The sequence below is a fragment of the Erpetoichthys calabaricus genome, chromosome 4, assembly GCF_900747795.2.
Source record: "Erpetoichthys calabaricus chromosome 4, fErpCal1.3, whole genome shotgun sequence".
NCBI classification, from domain to species: Eukaryota; Metazoa; Chordata; class Cladistia; order Polypteriformes; family Polypteridae; genus Erpetoichthys; species Erpetoichthys calabaricus.
The window spans coordinates 172,492,118-172,519,842 of NC_041397.2; the positions used below are offsets into that span (position 1 = coordinate 172,492,118).

Genomic DNA, 27,725 nt, shown 5'->3' on the forward strand with positions numbered 1-27,725 from the left:
GAGCAACAATATTCATGTTTAGTATGGTGTTTCCTTAATCTAAAAATATGTTATGTCCTCTTTTATTTTAACTAATGAATCGTGAATCATAAATTTTAAAAATGTTTTTTGTTTCTAAAAAGAAATATGACAATAATACAATAAAGAAAAACTCGAGTTCTTGTGTCGTGATTGGAGGAAAGAATATTAAAATCATCTTTTAGGATTACAGGGTTAATCAACGTTACTAGTTTCTCAACAAAAGCGATGTGACAGAGGCCTGACGCGAATGCTGGGGGTGTGGAAGGCCAAGTCTGCGACCTGCAGCCGGATACAGTTGGGGGGCAACCTGCATGGCACACTGTTGGCACTGTGAGCCAACCTAGGGCCAGGGTCCACTTCTGCAACAGGAAGACGCATTCAAAGTGCTCTCCAAGTGCCGTGTCTGTGCCTCCTTAACTTTTAACATGCTATTTTTCTATGCTCTAACGTTGTGCCTTATCCGTCTCAAGTTTCCACAATGAATTGCAAACATTTTTGTAGTATTATTAATCTGTATATAATTTTTGGACTGGGCCGTTACCGGTTGAATTGTCATTACTCAATTTATTTGTTAATAGTTCAATACAACAGCTAAAATTCTTAAATGAAACACAATTACTCATATCATTATTCTTTCATAATACTCTTCGTCCCTTTAAGTATGTTTGTTATCTTCGTTTACTGTTTTCACAGCCAGCTTCTTTTTTTATGATCCCACCCGACAACCGCGCTCTGTGCACGCCCACACAGCGCCACTGAGGAGCGGCTCAGAACTCTGAAATACATCACACACATAATTAAATTAAACATAAACCAAATACTAAAACATGGTTAAAAAAAAATATTACCGAAACAGCATCGGACCCAAGCGTCCGCAGCTGCCGACCCATAACTCGGTCAAACTATGAAACCAGTGCCTACTACCGCAATGTAACACGGATGCTTAATCAACTTTAACTGAATGAATTGCAGAAAATCGTTTAACACGGATGGACTGAACCATTGGTGTCAGCGAATGGGGAAGGGGGGGGTCCTTCAGGGAACGTTCAGAAAAGATACATTATTATAGTCTGGAGACCCTTTTTTACTCGTGAAACGCTGTTCATCTGTTTAGACTTCTCAAAATAAATAAAATAAAATACATTTAATAAAGTAAAAAAAAAAAACCTTTTGATACAGGAGTATGACTCGCCAGTATCCCATCATTCATTGCGGCAGTGTGACGTGTCGAGGGTAGAGAGACATATTCTCCACGGCAACAGCGGCAACGGGAGGAACTGGGATTGTGAAACTTTCTAATTTTCTGTTTCTCCTGTACTTTAATTTAATTGGTTTGATATAATCAGCTAATTAATAAAATGTCATTATTTCCTCGTGTCCGTTCAGCAGCGAATGTTTTATCCTTGTTCCTGTTCGTGGCCACCTTTCGGTGCTCGTCAACTTTCTATCTTCCGGGTTTGGCTCCCGTCAGCTTCTGCGTGAAAGAACCTACTGAAGAAAAGCAGCTGGTACCAGACTGCAGGGTAATTTTGGGCCATGTGCCTTTTTATTGCTATAATGACGTTTATCATGTGTAGAATATGAGAGCATTGCTCACTGACATCAGTTTGGTGAGCAAGGCCTAACATGGTGGTTTTGTTTAATTTTACAGGTGTCAGATGTGTTTGAATATGTTATTTTTAGGATCGAATGACAAAGATTCAGTTGTCTGCATTACCCGTCGGACATTCGTTAATTTTAAAGTAATTTAATTCAAAGCTACTTTAACAAGTGACACTTGTACAGTGAGGAGGCGAGACACCCTCACCATAACACATTTGCACTGGCATTTGCTCAGCTTGAAACAAGGCCGATTGACCGGATGAGGAGTTGCAAATCTAGGAAATACTCATGGCCATTACTTGTCATCTTGGTTGACCTAGAATAATCCCAGTGCTGTAGGTGTAACCGCCATCCATGAAATAATGGGATGCAAAACCAGTCGGATCACTACCTGCCACATGTAAGGTAGGTAGATAGATACTTTATTAATCCCAACTTCACATACTCCAGCAGCAGCATACTGATAAAAAACAATAGTAAAGAGTGATAAAAATGCGGGTACAACAGACGATAACTTTGTATAATGTTAACGTTTACCCCACCCACCCCTCCCCCCCGGGTGGAATTGAAGAGTCGCATAGTGTGGAGGAACGATCTGCCGGCTGATTTATTTTTCTTCGTTACTTAAAGCACCGAGTTCCATTTTTAAACGGTGGTGTTTCCGTTTAACCAAAATACTCGGTTATCCGAATTTTGATGACGTAATATTGGCCAGCGTGGTAGGGCTGGTTTTTGCTTTCCACAGGTACGGTCCTTTTTTTTTCTGAACCTTTTTCTGAATAAAATTGTACAGTGTATAATTTCCGCCTGCCAAGAGTTGCCATTTGCATAAACCTCAATGTGTACATTAACATGCATGTAGCTGAATGTGTGTTGCATTTTTCTGCAGTTAACTGGTATCCCATCATACGTCGTTTCTTGTTTCAAATGAAAAAGGCAATAGACCTTTGTGATACTGAATTGGACCAGGTTTTCTTTTGGAATGGGGTGTTGATTCTTGAACCTACTTAACCTATTGCTGGGTTCTGGAGAGCAGGAACCTTTCCTAGCAGCATCAGGGCATGAGGCAGGAACTGAACAGGATATCATTTTATCAAAGGCTTTACTTGTGCACACATACTCTACTTTTTGAGTAGCCATTCAAATTTGCTTGAATGTATTCATTCATTCTCATTTTTGGATTCTCTCTGTATTATCAGAGAGAGAAATTAGTGGTTAAGTTCAGTCCTGGGGGGTTCCCCTTTGCTTCAGGTTATTGTTCTTACCAGTTTCACAATTGGAGTGTCTTATTCTACAGTATAATTAGCTTACTCATTTTTGTTTGTTTTAATTTAAATTTAGAAAAGTGCAGTCTTGTCATATTTACATTCACAGGAAATTAATACATTTTTCTGCATATTTAAATATCTACTTTTTATTCAGTTTTTCTTCGGATTTTGCTTTCTTAATCTTACCTTAATACTGGCAATTCATGATAAGCAGAGCCAACAAAAATGATTCTAAATGGAGCAGCTACTTCCGTATTACCCACTTGTGTGCTTATTAGTAAATAATTGACTGTTACCAGATCATTAAGATATAAAAAAGGAACAAGTACATTTTCACCCAATTATTCCGCCTACATTTACATACATACATATTTACATACATACATACACTTGTTCAGTTAAAATATTGTTTAAGCAGCCTAATTTTTGGATGATTACGAAAAACACAAAAAAGGGAAAATCATGGCTTGCTTAATTAAGGTAGGAGTTTAGTTAGTAGAAGAAATGATGAAAACCTTCAGCCACAGGAGGCCCACAGGACTGAACTTGAGAACTGCTGAGAAAACCTCAAAGTAGAATTTAGAGGTCATTCTGTTAACATTTTATAACTATAGCCACACATTATTTCAAGTTTCACACTCCTTTTTAACTGTAGTGATTAAAGTATAAAGTAATTTTCTTGATTTTTTTTTTTCAATGAAAGTTATTACTGACAGCAGCATTATATGGGTTGATCCAGTTTAATAAAAATCTCAACCTCAGTTTGGGAAAATTTAATTTTTGCATATGTATATCCTCCTAAATCTTTCAAACTAGAATTCCAATCCAGTTGTAACTTTCATTCCATTTCATTTTCATATCAGATTGAATAGTGGTTATCTCAGACTTGAATTGTGTGTGACTTGGTGTAGGTGGATGACAGAAAAATCCAAGACCTGCATGTTAGGCTTACTGCATTAGGTCCCAGCTTCTCCTTGACCTTGCTGAGGATGGACGCAAAGATCACATCTGCATTTGTTTTGTTATTGAAGACTAACTTAAGTGTTTTAGCTTTTAATTGTTCTGCGCTTGATACATAGATGAACATTTTAGAGTGGTAGGTATTCCTTATTTCAGGAGACCTTTCAATTTAAAATTGTTGAAGCAAACAAAGTTCTACTTCAGAAAATGCAATTTATTTACAAGGAATATCTGGTAACTGTTTTTTTTTTTTTTTTTTTTTTTTTTTTTTTTTTTTTTTACTGTTTTGTGTATCAAAGGCTGCTTAGATGAACATTATTGTATTGGATGCTCCTTAGTGTTCAGTGTAACTTGGTATCCTCACAGGTGGCGCAGTGGTAGTGCTGCTGCTTTGCAGTAAGGAGACTGTGGAAGATTGTGGGTTCACTTCCCGGTTCCTCCCTGTGTGGAGAGCGCTTTGAGTACTGAGAAAAGCGCTATATAAATGTAATGAATTATTATTATTATTATTATTATCAGTGATTAAAATCACTGCAACTGAACACAATTATCTGAACTTTTTCTAAGACTTCAGCTCCGTGCAAATAATGATGAAAATCAAAAACTTCTAATGTATAAGTTTCTTGAGAAATACTTTATCCAAAGCAAAAATTGGACTTTTAAACAATTTTTTTTACCCACTTTTACTGCAGTGATTTCCTTCCAACTTTTGAATGCATTCTGATCTCCGATGACAATGCAGTATTTTATCAGTTTTGTCTCAGGACCTGTACATTATAATTTCTTATTTCATTATATTATACCTTTAGTGACTACACTTAAATATAGTGCCAAGTGGTTAGTGTATTAGTCTTTCGAACGGTTGAAGTTTCAAGACAGATGTAGATATATTAATTAAAAAAATTAATTTTACTTAATTGATATTAACATTTTGTCAAAATACTTCAATTTGACAGCTAAGCAGCATTGGGCAGGTGGCTAGGGTATTGGGTGTTCAATCAAGTGGTCGTAGGTTCAAGATCAATGTACTCTAACTCTTTAATTTATCAGTTTTTCATCGTTTGTATTCAGATTTGCAAAATACTCTTTTTTTTCAGTGATTTGGTGATATTGGCTCAGTGGATAAAGTGTTGGGCTTGTCTAAAAAAGACTGAGGGTTCGATTCTCCAATAGACCAACACGCATTTCCAGTACTTCATGTGTAAGGTGTAACCGTGGTTAGGGTTTTCTGAATGACAATAAACATGAATGTTGCATTTCACTTTTAAGTGTGTAGGTTCGATTCCACTCTGTTGCTGATGTCATTTCTGTCAAATCACATTCCCACCCAAGTCATGGTTTTTGTAATGTGCCGAGGTCTGTGTAGCATTAGGGTGGCTAAAATTTTTTATATATATATATATATATATATAATATATATATATAGTGTTGGTGGATTGGTTAGTGCTGTCACCTCTCTGTTCTAGCATCCATTTTTGTTTGAATTAATTAAACCAAGTTGGAGTCACCTGTTGACATAATATGCTTGTCTGGAGTTTGTTTGAAGGAAAAATCACAGACAGACATGGGGAGAATATGCCTACTCCACACAAATTGTGACTAGCCATGATTTTTGGTTCATTAGAATGCTCATGTTAGAGAAAAATCATGTGCACCCCATGGACTATTATGCACTATTTTCTTTATCTTGGTCTAGATGTGGTTACAGTTATTAGCTGGTAAAACTCCTTTCCAACCATTAAATACTACTTGATTATATTGTTCTGCTGCTGTGAACCTTTAACAGAGCATTATGATTCTTTTGTGACTTAAGACCTGAAGCAGTTAGTGCTTCACCTATGCTCATAAATTTGTTAGACCACCGTATCTATATTGTCCAAAATTTCAATTGAAATAATTGTTGGTAGTTTACAACTGGGTCAAGAGTTTAAGAGGTCGGTGGATTGGGGACTAGAAAGTGTGATGGAACTGTGGTTGCATGATGAGTAACCAAACAAGTTGTGCTGATTTGTATACCAGTGTCCACAAGAACAGGAAAATCTGCATTGTTTTTAAATAGTTTCATGGGGTATTCATAAGTTAATTGTCACAACTCAGACTTGAGTACTGTTAGAACAGAAACTTCCTCTGGAGGTTTTTCCTACTTGTATTGAACAAGCATCTGTCAGTCTTTAGCGGAGTCTCTTTATCTGTGAACTGCCTGTCTTTAATTTATTTTTCTTCAATCCCTCTGTATCCAGTTACATACATAATCACATGTACTTTTGCCTGCAAAATCTTGAAAAGGGCAAAATATCAAAATAAAACAGTATTTTAGTATTACCTATAGTGTAATTTCCACTCCTTCATACATTGAGAGGAGCTAAGTCAGTCCTTGCTGAAATGTGTGTCTATTTAGTATCCGTTCCCTACTAGAGAAAGGGTGAACATCAAGCTAAATGAAGTCGGATAAATTTATATAATCGACCCTTCATTATTGCCACTTTATTCTGGTAAAGCAACCTTTTTAAAATATATTTATGCTGAGTAACAAGACATGTATGACCTCTAGGGCTGTTCAATTATACTAAAACTAAGTTTTGAATACTTATTAAAAGTAAATAATTGGCTTTATTCAGAGATAGAACTTTTAGTCTAAGTTCTACTATATTTTAATTTGTGCTTAATTTGCCCTTTGTAAGCCTCAATATCTTATTGGGACACTTCACATCCCTGTAATGCATATTTGAAACCCCATACAATGTCATTTATGATTACTTAAATGTGATAAACACACTTGTTACTTTTGTCCCCCACACTCTCCTTAGCCTTCCATGATATGGAGTTAGTGCCTATCTATGTTTATTTTATATAAGTTGATTGAGGCATGGTAAATGTATTTGTGTTTCAGAAATGGAGTTACTGAATGCACATACAGTAATCCCTCGCTACTTCGCGGTTCACTTTTCGCGGATTCATGACTTCGCGGGTTTTTAAATACAAGTGATTGCCCGCCTATCGCGGAAGTTATGTTCCAGACCCATCAGCAACAGGAGAAAATCTGCGATATAGAAAGACCATATAAATAAACATTTTTATAGTTTAAGCCTTAAAATACCCATCCCACATGCTTTAAACACATGCAAACTTATAAAACACACTTTGTTAACACATATGATATGTGGATGTCGGGCTAAGGATATGAGTAACATCTCACTATTATAAAACATTTTAACTTCACGCAAGACAAGACAGTGAGACAGGAAAATTGGTGATGTACAGGTTTTTAAATTATTGACACGCAGAGGACAAGCAGCACAAAGCCAGCACAAAGTCCACTTCTCCTTAGCGTTCATTCAGCTCCCCACCCCCTTGACAATGCGAAGTGGCAGGAGCGTACTGCGCTTCCGGGGAGGGGGGGGTTTGAGCGAAGGTGCGTTCAGCTCTCACACACCCACACACACACACACACACACTCCTCACGCAGAGCGACAAGCAGGCATTTTGGCAGAAGCAGCACAAAGTCCACCTCTGCTTAATGTGTGTTCACCTGCCCCCCTTCACAAAGCGAGTGCAGACACAGTGACGTCTGATCGCTGCGTGCAGTGTGCAGTGTTGGTCTGAGGTGTTTAAGAATGTAGAAAGTGTTTAAGAGCATAGGAAGTGTTTATAAGAGCGTGGGAAAGGTTAACAAGAGAGTGAGAAAGGTTTATAAGAGTGTGGGAAGGGTTTATAAAGCCTTAAAATATGTATAAATAATAAAATAAATATAGGTCGCTACTTCGCGGATTTTCACCTATCGCGGGGGGCTCTGGAACGTAACCCCCGCGATAGGTGAGGGATTACTGTAATGTTAAAATGTGTGTTGATCTTATAGTATTTCCTCTTCACTATATTTTTTTATCTGGCAAACACTTTCATTAGTGGCAACTTTTTTTTTTTTTAAAAAAGAAATGATCTAATGGGAGTCAAGTGTGCAGAATTACCTATTTTGTAAATTTGTAAAGTCGAGTGCTGGTCGAATGTAAGGTGTCCTGTGGTCAAAGAATAGCATATGGGATTGTCCAGTAGTTAAAGAATAACATGCAGGATTAAACTAAACATTATTATATACTTATTTTTCATTATACCATTGGTTTAGAAATTGTCAATCCAGTAGCCTCCAAAAGATAAGTTTGTTGAGATGGCTAAGTATGCTTTCCTGACCTTGGAAATGCTCTTTAAAATGGTATTTTTAAAGCCATTATAATAAAAGGAAAGTCAGAAATATGCCAATTGTTTCCCATTATATTTAATGATAAAGGAAACAAGCTTTTGTTTGCTATAATAAATAAAAAAAAGCAAACTTGGGATTTCCAATTAGGGTGCTGGAGAAGTATTTAAAATCTGTTAGTACACGTATTAAACAAATTAGAGCATTGCAGTAGGAAAATCTGTTAATTTTATAAATGACGATACAAACTAAATATAAAAATGGTAAAAACACTGTGAAAATGTGCAAAATGCATCCAAAATGCAGAAGTACTTCAGCATAGTGTGTCTGGAGTGACACGAAGCTGAAATCTAATGTTCGGTAAGATAAAGGATTGTTCTTTTACAAACAAATCGAATCTATGGGTTGGGAGAATCATTAATGTTTGAATATCTATATTCGATTAAACAGCCCTGATTATCACATTTGTTTTTTCTCTTTTTAGTTATGTGCTTGCAATATCTTGTATATCTTTTATTTAGTCAGCTGCCTACAGTATTTAATTGAAAAGCTTCCCTTTTGGTAATAGAGGATAAATCTTTATTATATTTGAAATACATGTGCTAAAAGTGTGTTAAAATTGAGGCGGTTACCCAAGTTTCTATATGATGTACATGACACTAGGACACTAACTTGATACTTGTATATAGTAAACTTTTAAACATTCATTAGATTGGGGCATTGATGTTAATTAAGCAATACATGTTGACTATTTGGTTCATTAGTACTCACCATCAGAAGTGAACATTCTGACATTTTCTGTTTGGCTATTTTTGATTAATTTGGGAAACATTTTAGACATATAAAAATCTGTTTTCCCCCTGGTTCCATTAGTGCTTAAGGGGAGTTTACAAAGCATAAATTGCCTCAGCATGAAATGTAAGTCAGCCTTCAGGCATTCCTGTACCCCAGTGATGCTCCAGTCAATTGGCTGCTGATTTAACACTAGAATTACCAGAGCCTACGAAAAAACTCGTAGATCCGGCCCACCTTAAATCGCTTCTTAAATCCATTCGCAACTCTCCACCAGCGTCTTTTGTCATCTAAATGTGCTGATATACACAAGCTGCAAGCAGCCGGCTATTCCATCCCCCCACTGACTTAGAACGTGCACAAAGTTCTCCCAGCTCAGAAGGAGAGCGAGCAAGCGCAGGCTCGCTCTGTATACAAGCAGCTGGGAGAGGTGAGCTCGAGTGAGGTGTTTAGCTGGCACCCGAGGGACGACGATATTGGTTGCTCCTGCTGAGCAATTGTGAGGCGCAGGAGTGACAGAGAAGGTTGACTCACCGCAGCAGGAGTCGGAGATTGGGAAGAGAAGCCCCAGTGTGAGCATCCTGGTCCCTGGGGAGCCCAAGTCTCGAGATGGGTGAGCAAAACTGGAGCCAGGGATCGGAAGGCCACTTGACCAGATCTGCGAAGAAGGTCAGCTGAATGTATGGCGACTCCCCTGTTGCGAAGCCCGATGGGAGAAGCAGGGGAGCCGCCAGGTAAAAAGAAGGCACCAGGCTTTGTTTTTAACACTAGAATTACCAGAGCCTACGAAAAAACTCGTACAGTGGTGTGAAAAACTATTTGCCCCCTTCCTGATTTCTTATTCTTTTGCATGTTTGTCACACAAAATGTTTCTGATCATCAAACACATTTAACCATTAGTCAAATATAACACAAGTAAACACACAATGCAGTTTGTAAATGGTGGTTTTTATTATTTAGGGAGAAAAAAAAAATCCAAACCTACATGGCCCTGTGTGAAAAAGTAATTGCCCCCTGAACCTAATAACTGGTTGGGCCACCCTTAGCAGCAATAACTGCAATCAAGCATTTGCGATAACTTGCAATGAGTCTTTTACAGCGCTCTGGAGGAATTTTGGCCCACTCATCTTTGCAAAATTGTTGTAATTCAGCTTTATTTGAGGGTTTTCTAGCATGAACCGCCTTTTTAAGGTCATGCCATAGCATCTCAATTGGATTCAGGTCAGGACTTTGACTAGGCCACTCCAAAGTCTTCATTTTGTTTTTCTTCAGCCATTCAGAGGTGGATTTGCTGGTGTGTTTTGGGTCATTGTCCTGTTGCAGCACCCAAGATCGCTTCAGCTTGAGTTGACGAACAGATGGCCGGACATTCTCCTTCAGGATTTTTTGGTAGACAGTAGAATTCATGGTTCCATCTATCACAGCAAGCCTTCCAGGTCCTGAAGCAGCAAAACAACCCCAGACTATCACACTACCACCACCATATTTTACTGTTGGTATGATGTTCTTTTTCTGAAATGCTGTGTTCCTTTTACGCCAGATGTAACGGGACATTTGCCTTCCAAAAAGTTCAACTTTTGTCTCATCAGTCCACAAGGTATTTTCCCAAAAGTCTTGGCAATCATTGAGATGTTTCTTAGCAAAATTGAGACGAGCCCTAATGTTCTTTTTGCTTAACAGTGGTTTGCGTCTTGGAAATCTGCCATGCAGGCCGTTTTTGCCCAGTCTCTTTCTTATGGTGGAGTCGTGAACACTGACCTTAATTGAGGCAAGTGAGGCCTGCAGTTCTTTAGACGTTGTCCTGGGGTCTTTTGTGACCTCTCGGATGAGTCGTCTCTGCGCTCTTGGGGTAATTTTGGTCGGCCGGCCACTCCTGGGAAGGTTCACCACTGTTCCATGTTTTTGCCATTTGTGGATAATGGCTCTCACTGTGGTTCGCTGGAGTCCCAAAGCTTTAGAAATGGCTTTATAACCTTTACCAGACTGATAGATCTCAATTACTTCTGTTCTCATTTGTTCCTGAATTTCTTTGGATCTTGGCATGATGTCTAGCTTTTGAGGTGCTTTTGGTCTACTTCTCTGTGTCAGGCAGCTCCTATTTAAGTGATTTCTTGATTGAAACAGGTGTGGCAGTAATCAGGCCTGGGGGTGGCTACGGAAATTGAACTCGGGTGTGATACACCACAGTTAGGTTATTTTTTAACAAGGGGGCAATTACTTTTTCACACAGGGCCATGTAGGTTTGGATTTTTTTTCTCCCTAAATAATAAAAACCATCATTTAAAAACTGCATTTTGTGTTTACTTGTGTTATATTTGACTAATGGTTAAATGTGTTTGATGATCAGAAACATTTTGTGTGACAAACATGCAAAAGAATAAGAAATCAGGAAGGGGGCAAATAGTTTTTCACACCACTGTAGATCCGTCCCACCTTAAATCGATTCACACTTCTCCATCAGCGTCTTTTGTCCTGTAAATGTGTCGATAAGCAGCAAGCAGTCTGCTATCACATCCCACACCGGCGCACAGTTTTCTCAGCTCAAATCTGTTTACCTGCGTGTCAGTAGCTTGGAGTTGTATAGAGTGAGAAGTCAAGCAAAATGACACCTTTTGATAAATACTAAATCGTTATTTGGAACACATGCATTTCATGTGTGTTCCGTGTCTACAACGATCTATGCAAACACATCGTTATAACAGAAACCTTTTTCATGTTTTAGTAATAATTAACAAAATGTAGACATGAAGTGTATAATGTGTGAAGCCTGAATTCCAAATATCAAAAACACTTTCACAAAAGGTACAAATATAACAGAACAAATGCGCTTTTATTCAAAAATATAATTGCAGAAAAACAACCCACGTTTACCTGCGACATTGACACGCAATTGGAATGAGAGATTCGGTGGCGCAACGGTATCAGCTGCTGACTTGTAATCAAAGCTTCGCGGGTTTGATCCTGGGTGAGTCCGTTTTGAAAACTGAGCTGCTGGTATTCTTACTATTTTAGAATAAAAACATACATTTGATTCCAGTCTGTAACAGCTGGTGTAATTTATGATACTTGTAAAGGTTAGCTTTGTTTTTTTCTATTCTGTTATTCTCTCAGCCGCTTTCACGTTCCCAACTCCCTGCGACCCCCCCCCCCCCTTTGACACTGCTGTTTTCACCTAGACACTCTATAACAGAGGTACACTCCATTCATGCTGATGATTCTACATCGGATCAAGAACAACAACAACATTTATTTATATAGCACATTTTCATACAAAAAGTAGCTCAAAGTGCTTTACATAATAAAGAAAAGAAAAATAAAAGACAAAATAAGAAATTACAATAAGACAACAACATTAGTGAACATAGAAAAGTAGTAAGGTCCGATGGCCAGGGTGGACAGAAAACACAAACTCTAGAAGGCTGGATAAAAAAATAAAATCTGTAGGGGTTCCAGGCCATGAGACCGCCCAGTCCTCTCTGGGCATTCTACTTAACATAAAAAGGACACCGGAAAAGGAAACAGAAGAGAGAGTAGGGGTTAGTACAGATTTTAGAGCCACCACGAATAATTATTATAATGAATTGGATATACAGAGTATCAGGATTTAAATTACAGTGAAGTTATGAGAAGGCCATGTTAAAGTAATGTGCTTTCAGCAGTTTTTTTAAAAGTGCTCCATTGTATTAGCCTGACGAATTCCTTTTGGCAGGCTATTCCAGATTTTAGGTGCATAACAGCAGAAGGCTGCCTCACCACTTTTTAAGTTTTGCTCTTGGAATTCTAAGGAGACACTCATTTGAGGATCTGAGGTTACGATTTGGAATATAAGGTGTCAGACATTGCGATATATAAGATGGGGTGAGATTATTTAAGGCTTTATAAACCATAAGCAGAATTTTAAAGTCAATCCTGAATGACACAGGTAACCAGTGTAGTGACATCAAAACTGGAGAAATGTGCTCGGATTTTCTTTCCCTGGTTAGGATTCTAGCAGCTGCATTCTGCACTAGTTGCAAACGATTTATTTATTTATTTTTTTTGGGTAGTCCTGAGAGGAGTGTGTTACAGTAATCTAGCCGACTGAAAACAAACGAGTGAACTAATTTCTCAGCATCTTTCAATGATAAGAGGTCTAACTTTTGCTGTGTTTCTTAAGTAAAAAAATGCTGTCCTAGTGATCTGATTAATATGCGATTTTAAATTTAGATTACAGTCAACAGTTACCCCTAAGCTTTTTACCTCCGTTTTGACTTTTAATCCTAATGCATTCAGTTTATTTCTAATAGCCTCATTGTATCCATTATTGCCAATCACTAAGAATTCCGTTTTCTCTTTATTTAGCTTGAGAAAGTTACTATTCATCCATTCTGAGATACAAGTTAGACATTGTGTTAGTGAGTCAAGAGAATCGGGGTCATCAGATGCAATTGATAAATACAGCTGTGTGTCATCAGCATAGCTGTGGTAGCTCACGTTGTGCCCTGAGATAATCTGACCTAATGGATGACATAAAAGCCAGATCCGATGTAGAACCGTCGTCATGTAAGTAAATAACTCAAGGTAAATAACATTTGATTTACCTATTTACCTTTATTTATTTACTTCCTACAGCGTAAATTCTCGAGTGCAGAGCTTCCCATGTACATATACAAAGTACAGCGATGGCAAAAGTACATTCTTGATCCGATGTAGAACCATCGTCATGTAAGTAATTAACTCAAGGTAAATAAGATTAGCTCTGGCTTTTATGTAAGTAGCATGTTAATGTTTTGGACACATGCACCGTCATTTGTATGTAAGAGCCAGATCTAAAGCATAAAGTCCCAAGTGAACTGCAGAGCTTCCTCTGTTTGATCGTCAAAGACCTGCTCTCAAGTTACACGTGTAATGTCACGATAAATACGTGCTGACACTTTAGTATGCGAGCAATGGTACGAGAATAGACTTTTTTTGGGCACATACACCACGCTAGTGTTTAGATCTGGAAGGTGTAGCGTTGGCGAAATAAATAACATGTGAGCTATAGCGCGTCTTTATGTGAAAACAGCAGTGTCAGATGGGGAGGTGGGGTAGGGTGGAATCGTGAACGCGACAGAGAATGAAACTGAATAAAAAAAAAAAAAAAAAAAAAAAAGCTAACCTTTACAAGTATCACACATTTACACTGGCTGTTAGACTGACTGAGCGCATTTGTTCTGTTATATTTGTACCTGTTGTGAAAGTGTTTCTTTGATATTTGGACTTTAGGCTTCACACATTATAAACTTCATGTCTACATTTTGTCAATTATTACTAAAACGTGAAAAATGTTTTTGTTTTAACAATGTGTTTACATAGATCGTTGTAGACACGAAATACACACGAAATGCATGTGTTCCAAATAACGATATAGTATTTATCAAAGGTGTCATTTTGCTTGACTTCTCACTCTATACAACTCCAAGCAACTGACACGCTGGTAAACAGATTTGAGCTGAGAAAACTGTGCGGCAGTGGGGGATGTGATAGTAGGCTGCTTGCTGCTTATCAACACATTTATAGGACAAAAGACACTGATGGAGAAGTGTGAAGCGATTTAAGGTGGGATGGATCTAGGAGTTTTTTCGTAGGCTCTGGTAATTCTAGTGTTAAAGAGACTGTTTCCAGCCATTGTTTTAACCTCATTGTTTTAAAGGATTGTTTTTTTTTCTATTGGATTTTAACTTCCACTTTTCACCTCTGTTTTTATGGGATTATTTATTTATGGATATATGAAGCACTGCACTTATTTATTTTGAACACTTGTTTTGTTGTTGTTGTTTTTTTAATAAAAGCAGTTGGCACTTATTTACACCATCCCCTCGCTCCATTTGTTGTGCCTCACTGCCTAGCTCATTGGTGACATTACCGACAGTGTCAGGTTCAAGGGCTCAGAAAAACAAGCGAGCTTGGAACAGAACCGGCTGTGTGTGTGTGTGTGTGTGTGTGTGTGTGCGCGCGTGCGTGTGTATGTTTGCCACCCAGTAATAAAATTGAAAGTTAGGTAGTGCCATACCCCCATCTGCTTTAGGTTATCGTAGGGTCACCCTTTGGATGTTTAGATTCAATCATAACCTCATTTGGAATTCTAATTTCTTAAAAAAAAAAATAAAAAAAAATAATAATAATTGGGAAGGATGTTCATTTTAAGTGATTCTCCCTGCTAATTTGATATGGACGGTGGACCATATTCACATCTTGTTTCATTTTTTTTCCATGAAAACAGGAATATTTTGTTGAAAAAGAGCTTTATATTGTGATATTTACCGCTAAATAAATAATAAATCGCACCTTTATTCAAATTAATTTTGAGTCCAGCTATCTTTTGAAAATCTGCTAGTGCTTTTCGGACTGCTGGCACAGAGATTTTGAATCGGATATATACAGTACCATATCGTGTATATAATCTCTGTTTAAGTCCTCTCTGAAAATCTCCTTTATCTCTGAAGCATTACGCAAATAAACAGCCAATGGCTCAATGGCGAACACAAAAAGCAATGGTGATAGGGGACATCCTTAGCAAGTACCACGTTCTAGCTTGAAGTAGTCCGAAATAATTTTGTTAATACGAACTGAGGCTTCTGGACAAGTGTAGTTTCTATCCATCCATCCATCCATTTTCCAACCCGCTGAATCCGAACACAGGGTCACGAGCCTGGAGCCAATCCTAGCCAACACAGGGCACAAGGCAGGAACCAATAGTGTAGTTTCCTCCATGAACATTTGTTTGGGCCAAACCCAAATTTGTGCAATGTGGTAAAACGGTAGTCCCATTCAACCACATCAAATGCTTTTTCTGCATCCAAAGATGGTAAGTTCTCTGGGGTGTTTGATTTAATGGGTGATTAAATTCTATTAAACAAACATTGAAAATTAGAAGCTAAGTACAGTATCTGCCTTTAATAAGTCAGATTTGGTCTTATGATATTACAGAAGGAAACACTTTCTCAATCCTTCTAGTTAAAATTTTGGAGAGTATGTTAATGTCATTCAGGAGTGAGATTGGTCTGTATGATGCACATTGTAGTAAGTCCTTATTTTTCTTAGGAAAGATGGAAATTTAATGCTTGGTGAAAAGTTTGAGGTAGATTTTATCTATACTGTAGATCTATTTGTCTCTAGATCTTGCCATCAGGACTGGCTGTTTTCCCTCTTTGAAGTTTATAGCATCTAGTAATTCTGAGAATGCCTGAGGTTTATCCAGTTCCATAGCACTAAAAGTATCTAGCTGTGATTTGTAATGAGTCAAAGAACTCATTAGATTGTCTTTTTTAAACTAAGTTGAATATAAGGACTTGTAGTACTCTAAATGTGTAGGTTATAATTTTATGGTCTTATGATTTGTATCACCGTCTATGCTGCTAATTGCTGTTGTTGCATTGTGGACTTCCTGCTTGTGGATTTGTTGAGCTAAAATCTTACTGGCCTTCTCTCTGTGTTCATAATAATATCACAAATTAAAGATGAGCTGTTCTTTAGAACTGTTTCTTTCATAGTCGGTTAAATTCTTTTTACAAAAACTGTGTTTTCCTATAAAGTGTCTCATTTGGAAACCTGGTGTATTCTAGATCGAGTCTGGTAATTTCACTGATTAACTTAGATTCCTTCTTGGTTTCCAATTTATTTTTGTGAGAGATATGAAATGTTTCCTTTTTAAAAATGCCTTCAGATTATACCTACAGAGACCTCTGGGGAGGCATTTGTTTCCAGAAAATAATTAATTTACTTGAATGTGAATTCTGTACAGTAGTCATCAGCTAATGACAAGGGGTTGAGACCCCAGTTATGAAAAAAGTGTGTTGGACATAAGTTGAGCACCATGATCAGAGGGGCATGGTTGGAAATAATAGCATCATACTTGCAGGATTTGATAATGGGCAAAAAATTGTCTATGAAGAAATACTCAATTATTAAGTAACAGTGATGAACTTGTCACCACTGTAGCTGAAGACCTATCCAGGTCTGGATTTAAAACTCCATTAAAATCTCTGGCCAATTATAATTTTAATTAACCTTTTAATCACATGCAAGCTGGCATCTTGATCACTCTGATTTGTACGTAAAGATAAGTTCAGATAAGTAAATGGTGCCTTGGCCATTTAAGGCATTATGTGTTAAAATTAAATCTGCCCTAAACTGCCCGGGAGCCAGTATAAGGACTTGAGGTGAAGTTAGGTCTGTATTTTCTTGTTTTGGTAGTGATTTGTATAAAGAATGATTTCAGTAGCCAGTGAACACTGCATTGCAGTACTCGGTATAAATGCATGAATTTTCATATTTACATAAAGCCTTAATTTTCTAGGATTTTTAGAGGGAGAAAACACAATTTGGATAATTTTGTAATGTACACTTTAAATAACAATGCTAGTGTGAAAGATAATTCCTAGATTTCAGGTTGATTCAGTAGTACTAACGATTCCAACTGAGTTGAATCATGACTAAATTTTGTTGCGATCAGAATCATTCCCTCCAATAAATAACATTTATCTGTATTCTCATCCTTACACTCCTTAACTCACTAACACATTTAATTAAGAAAGGCATTAGAGAAGTGTCATTTGGCCTAAAAGAAAGGTATAACTGGGTGTTATTTGCATATAATAACTAACGTTATGTTTTCTAATGATGGTTCCCAGTGACTTCCCATGGGCTCACCACCTATGGGAGGGGCCAAGGAGGTCGGGTGCAGTGTGAGTTGGGTGGTGGCCGAAGGCGGGGACCTTGGCGGTCCGATCCTCGGCTACAGAAACTGGCTCTTGGGACGTGGAATGTCACCTCTCTGAAGGGGAAGGAGCCTGAGCTAGTGCGCGAAGTTGAGAGGTTCCGGCTAGATATAGTCTGACTCACCTCGACGCACAGCTTGGACTCTGGAACCAATCTCCTTGAGAGGGGCTGGACTCTCTACCACTCTGGAGTTGCCCCCGGTGAGAGGCGCCGAGCAGGTGTGGGTATACTTATTGCCCCCCAACTTGGAGCCTGTACATTGGGGTTTACCCCGGTGGACGAGAGGGTAGCCTCCCTTCGCCTTCGGGTGGGGGGACGGGTCCTAACTGTTGTTTGTGCGTATGCACCGAACAGCAGTTCGGAGTACCCACCCTTTTTGGAGTCCCTGGAGGGGGTGCTAGAGGGCATACCTTCTGGGGACTCCCTCGTTCTTCTGGGAGACTTCAATGCTCACGTGGGCAATGACAGTGAGACCTGGAAGGGCGTGATTGGGAGGAATGGCCCCCCTGATCTGAACCCGAGCGGTGTTTTGTTATTGGACTTCTGTGCTCGTCACGGATTGTCCATAACGAACACCATGTTCAAGCATAGGGGTGTTCATATGTGCACTTGGCACCAGGACACCCTAGGCCTCAGTTCGATGATCGACTTTGTGGTCGTGTCGTCGGACTTGCGGCCACATGTCTTGGACACTCGGGTGAAGAGAGGGGCGGAGCTGTCAACTGATCACCACCTGGTGGGTGAGTTGGCTTCGATGGTGGGGGAGGATGCCGGTCAGGCGTGGTAGGCCCAAACGTGTTGTGAGGGTCTGCTGGGAACGTCTGGCAGAGCCCCCTGTCAGAAGTAGCTTCAACTCCCACCTCCGGCAGAACTTCGACCACATCCCGAGGGAGGTGGGGGGACATTGAGTCCGAATGGGCCATGTTCCGTGCCTCTATTGTTGAGGCAGCTGACCGGAGCTGTGGCCGTAAGGTGGTCGGTGCCTGTCGTGGCGGCAATCCCCGAACCCGCTGGTGGACACCGGCGGTGAAGGATGCCGTCAAGCTGAAGGAGTCCTACAGGACCCTTTTGTCCTGTGGGACCCCGGAGGCAGCTGATAGGTACCGGCAGGCCAAGCGGAATGCGGCTTTGGTGGTTGCTGAGGCAAAAACTTGGGCGTGGGAGGAGTTTGGGGAGGCCATGGAGAATGACTTTCGGACGGCTTCGAGGAGATTCTGGTCCACCATCCGGCGTCTCAGGAAGGGGAAGCAGTGCAGTGTCAACACTGTATATGGTGGGATGGTGCGCTGCTGACCTCGACTCGGGACGTTGTGGGTCGGTGGGGGGAATACTTCGAAGACCTCCTCAATCCCATTAACATGCCTTCCCATGAGGAAGCAGAGCCTGGGGACTCAGAGGTGGGCTCCCCCATCTCTGGGACTGAGGTCACCGAGGTGGTCAAAAAACTCCTTGGTGGCAGGGCCCCGGGGGTGGATGAGATACGCCCGGAGTTCCTCAAGGCTCTGGATGTTGTAGGACTGTCTTGGCTGACACGCCTCTGCAACATCGCATGGACATCAGGGACAGTGCCTCTGGATTGGCAGACCGGGGTGGTGGTCCCCCTCTTTAAGAAGGGGGATCGGAGGGTGTGTTCCAACTACAGAGGGATCACACTCCTCAGCCTCCCTGGAAAAGTCTATTCAGGGGTCCTGGAGAGGAGGGTCCGTCGGATAGTCGAGCCTCTGATTCAGGAGGAACAGTGTGGTTTTCGTCCTGGTCGCGGAACAGTGGACCAGCTCTATACCCTTAGCAGGGTCCTGGAGGGTGCATGGGAGTTTGCCCAACCAGTCTACATGTGTTTTGTGGACTTAGAAAAGGCATTCGACCGTGTCCCTCGGGGAATCCTGTGGGGGTACTCCGAGAGTATGGGGTACCGGCCCCCCTGATAAGGGGCTGTTCAGTCCCTGTACGATCGGTGCCAGAGCTTGGTCCGCATTGCCGGCAGTAAGTCGAACCCGTTTCCAGTGAGAGTTGGACTCCGCCAGGGCTGCCCTTTGTCACCGATTCTGTTCATAACTTTTATGGACAGAATTTCTAGGCGCAGCCAGGGTGTTGAGGGGGTCCGGTTTGGTGGGCTCAGGATTGGGTCACTGCTTTTTGCAGATGATGTTGTCCTGTTTGCTTCATCAGGCCGTGATCTTCAGCTCTCTCTGGATCGGTTTCGCAGCCGAGTGTGAAGCGGCTGGAATGAGAATCAGCACCTCCAAATCCGAGACCATGGTCCTCAGCCGGAAAAGGGTGGAGTGCCCTCTCAGGGTTGGTAAGCGAGATCCTGCCCCAAGTGGAGGAGTTCAAGTATCTCGGGGTCTTGTTCACGAGTGAGGGAAGAATGGAGCGTGAGATCGACAGGCGGATCGGTGCGGCATCCGCAGTAATGCGGGCATTGCATCGGTCTGTCGTGGTGAAAAAGGAGCTGAGCCGCAAGGCGAAGCTCTCAATTTACCAGTCGATCTATGTTCCTATCCTCACCTATGGTCATGAGCTATGGGTAGTGACCGAAAGAACGAGATCGCGAATACAAGCGGCTGAAATGAGTTTCCTCCGCAGGGTGTCTGGGCTTTCCCTTAAAGATAGGGTGAGAAGCTCAGTCATCCGGGAGGGGCTCAGAGTAGAGCCGCTGCTCCTCCGCATCGAGAGGAGTCAGATGAGGTGGCTTGGGCATCTGATCAGGATGCCTCCTGGACGCCTCCCTGGTGAGGTGTTCCGGGCACGTCCAACCGGGAGGAGGCCCCGGGGAAGACCCAGGACACGCTGGAGGGACTATGTCTCTCGACTGGCCTGGGAACGCCTTGGGATTCTCCCGGAAGAGCTAGAAGAAGTGGCCGGGGAAAGGGAAGTCTGGGCATCTCTGCTCAAGCTGCTGCCCCCGCGACCCGACCTCGGATAAGCGGGAGACGATGGATGGATGGATGGATGGTTCCCAGTGAAAACAGTAAGTCCCAGTACTGAGCCCTGCAGTACACCATATCTCACTTCTGAATATTAATGATGCAGAACTGTCAGCACATTTCTGTACATACTGGAATCTATTTGATAAATCAGTACTAAACTAAAGGACATTGCCTGTAAGAGCAATATCAGTTTTCAGCCTATGTAGTAAAAAAGAATGATTAATAGTGTCAAACAGTTTAAATATAACCACATAAAGGAAATTTCACTGTATCAGACGATATCAAAATATCTCTTAAAACATGTTAGTTCAGTTTCTGTAAGAGTGACTGGAATTTCTTAAATTGTGATGAAACAGTGAGCACTACAGTTTATGCAGTTGCAAAAGTATGTTGAACTTTATAACTATTTCTTTTGATAATGTAGTTTAAGCGATGGAATTTACAAACCTTAGATGCTGTCATTTCAAAGACACACATACCTGAATTCAATGCAGCTGCATTATTTGTTCATCTACCCAGTTATTTTAAACCTTATTCCAATGTGTTAAAGACAGAGGGAGTCACGAGGTATAATATTGGGATTGGGGCATGGGATATTAACCAGTAGTTCAATGGAGTTGGTAAAAAAAAAGTGGTTATCAGGAGAGGCATCTGACAGTCCGGAGAATTCTTATCAGAAGTGGTCTTCATGGAAGAGTTTTAACATTGAAGCTATTCCTCCAATGTGGAAATGAAGCACAAAAACACAACGACTGGGGTGCAGATGAATGGCAATAAGTGGTCTAGACCAGGCACGTCAAACTCACTACCATTGGTGGGCTGCTTTGACTGCCAAACGTACGTCAGAGGGCCGCACTGTAACAAATACTATTATACTATTATACAAAGTTACTGTAGCTTTCTTTCCAATACTGAAAACTTTAAAAAATGTAACACTTAAAGTTTAAAGAAAAGCAATTTATTTCCATACAGTCTCCATACAACAGTGTAGAATTAGAGTCTTAGCTTCTTAGCTAGGTCCTTATTATATTATATTCATTATATTATATTCATTGCTTATATAGGAGCCTTACAGTGTGAGATTTATTTCTTTTGTCCCGACACTTGGCATCTCTTGCTAGTAACCAGTTCGTCAATATCAGGCTTGAAATCTTGTGCAGCTGCAACTTTTATGAAGCGATGTGGGGTTTTGGTAGCTTTCATTAATGAAAACAATTTCTCACAAAGGTAAGTGCTTCCGAACATAGACAGTACTCTCAATGCCAACTTACGGATCTGCACATACGAGGGTGGCAGGTAAGCATGCAAGCCTGGCACACCAACTTCGTTGTATTTTGCCTTCAGAATAGAATCTGACTGCAGTTCACTCAATTCCATTTGGATATTCTCAGGTGCATTCTCAACGTTGTAAGAGAACAGCGCAATGCCCTGTTTGTGTGAACTGAAATCACGAAAATGCTCACTGAATTCATTGCTCAGTAATTCAAGTTGAAAAACAAATCCTCCAAAAATCAAATTTTACTTTACTAAGTTTACTTCAAAGTTTATATTGTAAAATAAGCCGATATGCAAAAAGCCACCTGACCTACAGTAATTGTACAAACTCAAAATCACAAAAATATGTTAATAAACAACTCACCAACTTCTCTCATCCACTTCAGATCTTCAGCTGTAGTCTGCACTAACTGTTCGTTACAATACTAGCACAAAATGACATGAAACTAGAGCAAAAAAACGTGAAAATATGCGGGCTATTACTATTCGTGATGGTCAGTTCTGCCCAGTGGCCAGTCTCAGCAGCCCAGTCAGTAGTATAGCCTTAGCAGGGCGGCCCTGAGCAGAGAAAGAATCGGTGGCCCCTTCGCCTGGCAATGTCAATACAGTATCTTATGCACGGCAGATGGCCACGTCCGTTGCGAACACTGCATAGTCGTCTCGTGCTCATGACACACTTCTATATATGCGTGTCTGTAACTTGAAAACCAAGTGGCGGCCCATGATATTCTCATTACGGCAGAACGTTATAATACTACATATAGCTTACTGCTCCGACTCTAGCGACATTAGTAAATACAGTGTACTAATTAACAAGAGAAACAATGTTTTTCGGCCAAATTGCTGTTTTCTGTGTTGTTGTTTTCTGTTTCTGTTTTATATTCAATATATATTGGCGTGGCGGCCCTGTGCAGGTGCACAGTTTGCACATGCCTAAGGCCACCCCTGCTGCAGCCTAACACTTCAGTTGTGACGCTGCGGCTCATTAACTTTGGACAAGGCTCGTGGCTATACTAGCAGATGACGTTTCCGGTACCGTAATGCCATGGGAAAACGTGCTTTTGTCAGAAGGCAGAAGTAAGAAAAGTCAATAACTAACACCGAAGATGCAGAATGATTCAATCACAAACGATAGTAATCATTTTGTACAAGTTCAGTGCTAACTAGGATCTGTCATGTGGGCCGCACAGATTTCTGTTGCGGGCTGCATGCGGCCCAGGGGCCGTGTGTTTGACATGCCTGGTCTAGACTAATGAGTCAGAATGATTGATTCCATTTGAATGGCAGTTTGTCAGCTGAAAGGCTGGAAGTGGATGAATGTTTGTAGGCAACAGTGAAGTACAGTGAAGGTTTCCTGAAGTTCTAGGGCTGCTTTTTTACAAATGGAGTTGGTGATTTGCTTGAAATTGATGGCTACTTAGGCTATGAATCTGCCTCTATTTCTCATCACACAATACCATCGGGTGTTTGATCGGGTCCAGCTTCATTTTGCATCATGCCAATGACCACAGACACATGCCAAACTCATAAAAAGAAAAGAAAAACCAAGGAGCATGAAACAGATGGGAAGGCTTCATAAGCCCTGATCTCAACAACATTGAGCCAGTCGGGGCATATTTGCAGAGACAGAAGCAAGTAAGACAGAGGTTCTCCAGGAGCCTTCAGCATATTGTCAGACATGTTTTACTAAGATGATTGCTGCTTTTCCCCCAAACCAAATTAAATATTTTATTATAGATTTACAGCTTTTTTGGGAAATTTCATTTGTTCACAGAATCTTTTTTTCTGCATTGCAGCATTTTAAGTACCTGAACCATTTGCAGATTCCTGTATGTGTGCAAAGTATAAAAGAAAAATGTGCCATTCTGTAATCTGTTTTTATCTCATTTTGCTCTACTTTGGGTGGGCGGTATGACCAACATTCTATATCACGGTATTTTTCTAAATTATCCCGGTTTCACGGTATTCAACGGTATTTTTTTTCCCCATGCATGAGTGGATGTTAACCACATTTTCCACTGGAATAACTGGCTAAGAATAACCTATTCCACTGTCAAGAGTATTGTACATTGTACAAAAAAAACATTTTAATGTGCACACAAGTATTAATACAGGTTTGCATTGCCCCATAAAGTGATAGTTTTCAAGGGGGTGGCACTAATGGAGAAGGTATCACATTGCATGACAGATGCAGTCAAAATATAGAACCTTTTTATTGAACAAATTTTGCAAAAACTTAAACTATAATTTTGACAACATATTTTCAACCATACAAAGAGGCATTTAGACTTAGTAAAATATCCAGAAGTGCTTGTCAAAAGTTGTATTGCACTGAATATGTCTTAGAAAAGGAATAAATAGTAAATATTTTTTTGTAAACCAACTACACTTTCTGTTAATGTTAACAATCTCTGTCCACTGACACGTTAAAGTGACTTTTTAAACAACTTTATCATCATTAAACTGCATAATATTTAAACTAATAAATAATAACAATAAAATAAATAATAGTATTATTACTGATAGTTGGACTATTATGTTCAGTGTAGAGAACTTTATCGCAGGTGTGACGAGGCTCCAAAAAACTGGATGTATGAATGGGTATCGCACAGGTTTAACTTAAATATTGTATAAATGTTGGGTTTGTGATCTGGTGGTCGGAGACACGAACACAGAATTCAATGCATGTTCTTCTGAGCAGGCTTTCTTTACTGCACGCGTGCTGTCTCTATCTGACGTACTAAAACCCCACTTCCTATCCGTCCTTTTTCTTTCTCCACATAACCAATCACCACACGATAAACGTCTTTGTGAAATTAAAACTAGTTTTAAACTTAGCCCACAGAGTGTTCAGAACATTAAAAATATCTTCGTTATACATGTTTAATTATGCCATCCATTCAGAGTTGCGCCCATCTCTGAACGAGTCGCAGCACATCAAAGGATGAAAATAAGCAAAACATACACTAGCAGGGTCAATATAGCACAACAAAACCCCACATCCTACATGACTTTGAAAGGAAACTGAAGCGCCGAGTAAACCCACCAGAAAAACATGCAAATGCAAGGCAGGCACGCCGCTGTGCCCCCATATGATTAATGCATGCTTTAATGCATTTCACCATGAAAATTATATTAAGTATTTATTTTAGCATTCTAAATGTTCAGAGAGAAGGAAGATCATGAAGTGAATGTATTCTGTGCAGGGTTCGCTGCCGGCGCCTCCTCTTAGTGCAAGAAGAAGTCAGTTTAAGAATCACTTAACACAAAGCATTTAATGTGCTATATAACTTAAGACGGGGTTTGAAAACATGTCATCACACTATTACACAGTACCCAAGTACATTACACTGTATTGAAAACAAATAAAACAAGTACAACTTGGCTTGCAGTATTATCCAGTAGTATAGAAACAGTATTTACACATCTGACCTTTTAAAACTAAAGTATCTCCAGGCTCTCTGTCCATTTTCACCATGCAGCATTCCTATGCTACCGTCCACTATTTGGTGGTGTAGCAGTGAAAAAGAGCCCTAGTGCAACAAATCTGTGTTTAGCGGTGTAGCAGTGAAAAAGGTCCCCACTTGAACAGTTTCCCGCTGCGCCACGTTCTGAACGTCGTTTAGGCAATTTAAACCGGTGTTGCGGTATAAGAAAAATCCATATCATAAAAAAAATAAACGGTTTTCGGTATGAACCGGTATACCGCCCAGCACTACTCTGTACCCAAGAAATTATATCTTCAGTCTCAAGTATATATTGAGTCCAGTTACATTGTTGGGGGTTAATGACCAAAGAGAAATTCAGTGCATATTTGTTTCCAAGTAATTCCAAGAAATAACCATAAATAACTTCCATTAGTGTAGCAGTATGTACTGTATTTGTGCATTTCAGTTATTCTTTTCAAGTAGCATTGTTTGGAAGCTTGTTCAAATATACATTGTAGAGTTCATTAGGTGCTTAGGGTAATAATCTCCTGTTATGTTATCTAACTTGAATTAACTGAAATTTTTGAGTTTCCAGCAGCCTTACCCACATGCATTTCAGAAGAAGTCCTCCACCTGAAGCCAAGCATATTTGGGCCCGGCCAGTTTTTGGATGGGAGACCATCCAGGAAAAGCTTGGGTTGCTGCTGGAAGAGGTGTTGGTGAGACAAGCTGTGTTTTGAAAATGGCACAGTCCTTTGGATGAAATGTAAAACTGAGGTCCTGACTTTCTCTGGTTATAATATCCCTGTACTTCCTTCGTAAAAAGCGGACAGTTTCCCAATGTCCAGGCTAAATTGCCCTCCATGACCTATTCATTCTGGCACCCTAATCATTCCCGGTCACTAATTTTCCCTCTGCCTTTCTCGGTCTCTCCCTCACCACTTCACCACCTATATATGAGAATAATTAAAGAATTATTTTTAGTTGGTCAACTGGTAAAATATTAACTTTGCCTGTCTTCTGTCATTTCAGTCAGAAATTGAATTGTTTGTGAATCGACTGGATTCAGTGGAGTCAGTGTTGCCTTATGAATACACTGCGTGAGTATAAATAGTTTTTTTTTAAGTTTGGGGAACAAAATACATTAACATGTAATGGGTAAAAATAATGAAATTCTGTCTGAGAGAAAACAAACTTTGATTTTCTCATCACTTCAACACATAATGAGCAATTAATGCTTTAATGTTTTCAATGATTCCATCGCCAATATTTTATTTTTATTCTTAAATCTTTTTGCTCATTGTGATAACTGGTTAATGTCTGCAACTTAATTAGTAGTTTAAGCTTGAAACTAAGGCTTCTAAAGTTTGTGTTCTAGTGCTTTTAAGTGTTGCAGGTTGTAGCAATAATCCTGGGTCTGTCTTTCATTTTCCTTGATACAAGACATTTGATAGTTAATCTAAATGTATGCTAAATAGCATTAAAAGTATATGTTAATGATATGGTAGAGACAGTTTCCTCTGACAACATAAGAATGCAACATCATTTGTCAATTGATTTGACTTTAGTATTGCTGATGCTTTAAAAGTGTATGGCTGAAATAAAATATGCTCAAGGTGAAGAGTGAAACAGACTTCACATAGAGACAAATGTTAGAAAAGCTTTCCTGCTTTGTGCACTTTAACTTTGTTCAACTGTATAAATAGCTGTAGAACAAAGGCCATCTTATTTTTATGGTTGGAATGCAAAAATTCAGATATCCTTATTTATTTGTTTCCTTTATTCAACTTTAATTCATGTTGTACTGCACATTTTTGTAAAAGCTGGCAAGCAGTACTGCTTTTTATGCACCCATCCTTGCACTTACAGTATTTATTGATGTAAGCTTCATTGCTTTTAGTTGAGTGTAAAGTTTGTTCATCTCATTTCCTCTTGTATCTTTTAAGTGAATGCTTTCAATATAGCTGAAGGTGTAAGTAAAAAATGCAACTTACTGATGATAAAGTTGAAGCAATACTTTTGCTTAAAAATATTCTGCTAATGCTGTTTGTAGTGCTAGAGTGTTATACCTTGTTAGCCATTATGGATGTAATGAGAAGTCAAGTAAAATGACACCTTTTATTGGCTAACTAAACAGATTACAATATGCAAGCTTTCAAGGTATCTCTGGCCCTTGACAGTGACAGGAATAAAGGAACTGGCACATGATGATCAGTCTAAACTATGTTTTTAGAACTTATTAATTGGAGAGTAATTAGAATAGTAAACCCTTCATCTATAAAACCAATGAGGGAAGGGAATTTATTAAATCTGGATATTTGTATTCTCAACACTGAAACCAACTGTATACACAAAATTTAATTCAACTGTATAATACAAAATTTAAACAACACTGTAGAAACAGTGTTTGTGTCTTTATTAACAGTGGTTGCTATGTTACTGTCTTTCGGAGAAATGCTGTTATACTGCTTTTTGTGTTTGTACTTGGCACCAGATAAGCTTTCTGCTTTGATTT

The 27,725-nt window shown here is 39.7% G+C and overlaps 2 protein-coding genes across 2 annotated transcripts in view; one reads left to right on the top strand and one right to left on the bottom strand.

Moving 5' to 3' along the window:
- Positions 1-14,106, bottom strand: part of rpl24 (ribosomal protein L24) — a 730,678-nt gene extending 716,572 nt beyond the window's left edge. The window contains exon 1 of the mRNA XM_051926095.1: positions 14,101-14,106. Within this exon, the coding sequence (XP_051782055.1) occupies positions 14,101-14,105 (5 nt within the window). The 5' untranslated portion in view covers position 14,106. The remainder of the gene's footprint in view (positions 1-14,100) is intronic.
- The window catches only part of tm9sf2 (transmembrane 9 superfamily member 2), a 104,672-nt gene continuing 78,205 nt past the window's right edge, over positions 1,259-27,725 (top strand). The window contains exons 1-2 of the mRNA XM_028799952.2: positions 1,259-1,544; positions 26,243-26,310. Of these exons, the coding sequence (XP_028655785.2) occupies positions 1,380-1,544; positions 26,243-26,310 (233 nt within the window). The 5' untranslated portion in view covers positions 1,259-1,379. The remainder of the gene's footprint in view (positions 1,545-26,242; positions 26,311-27,725) is intronic.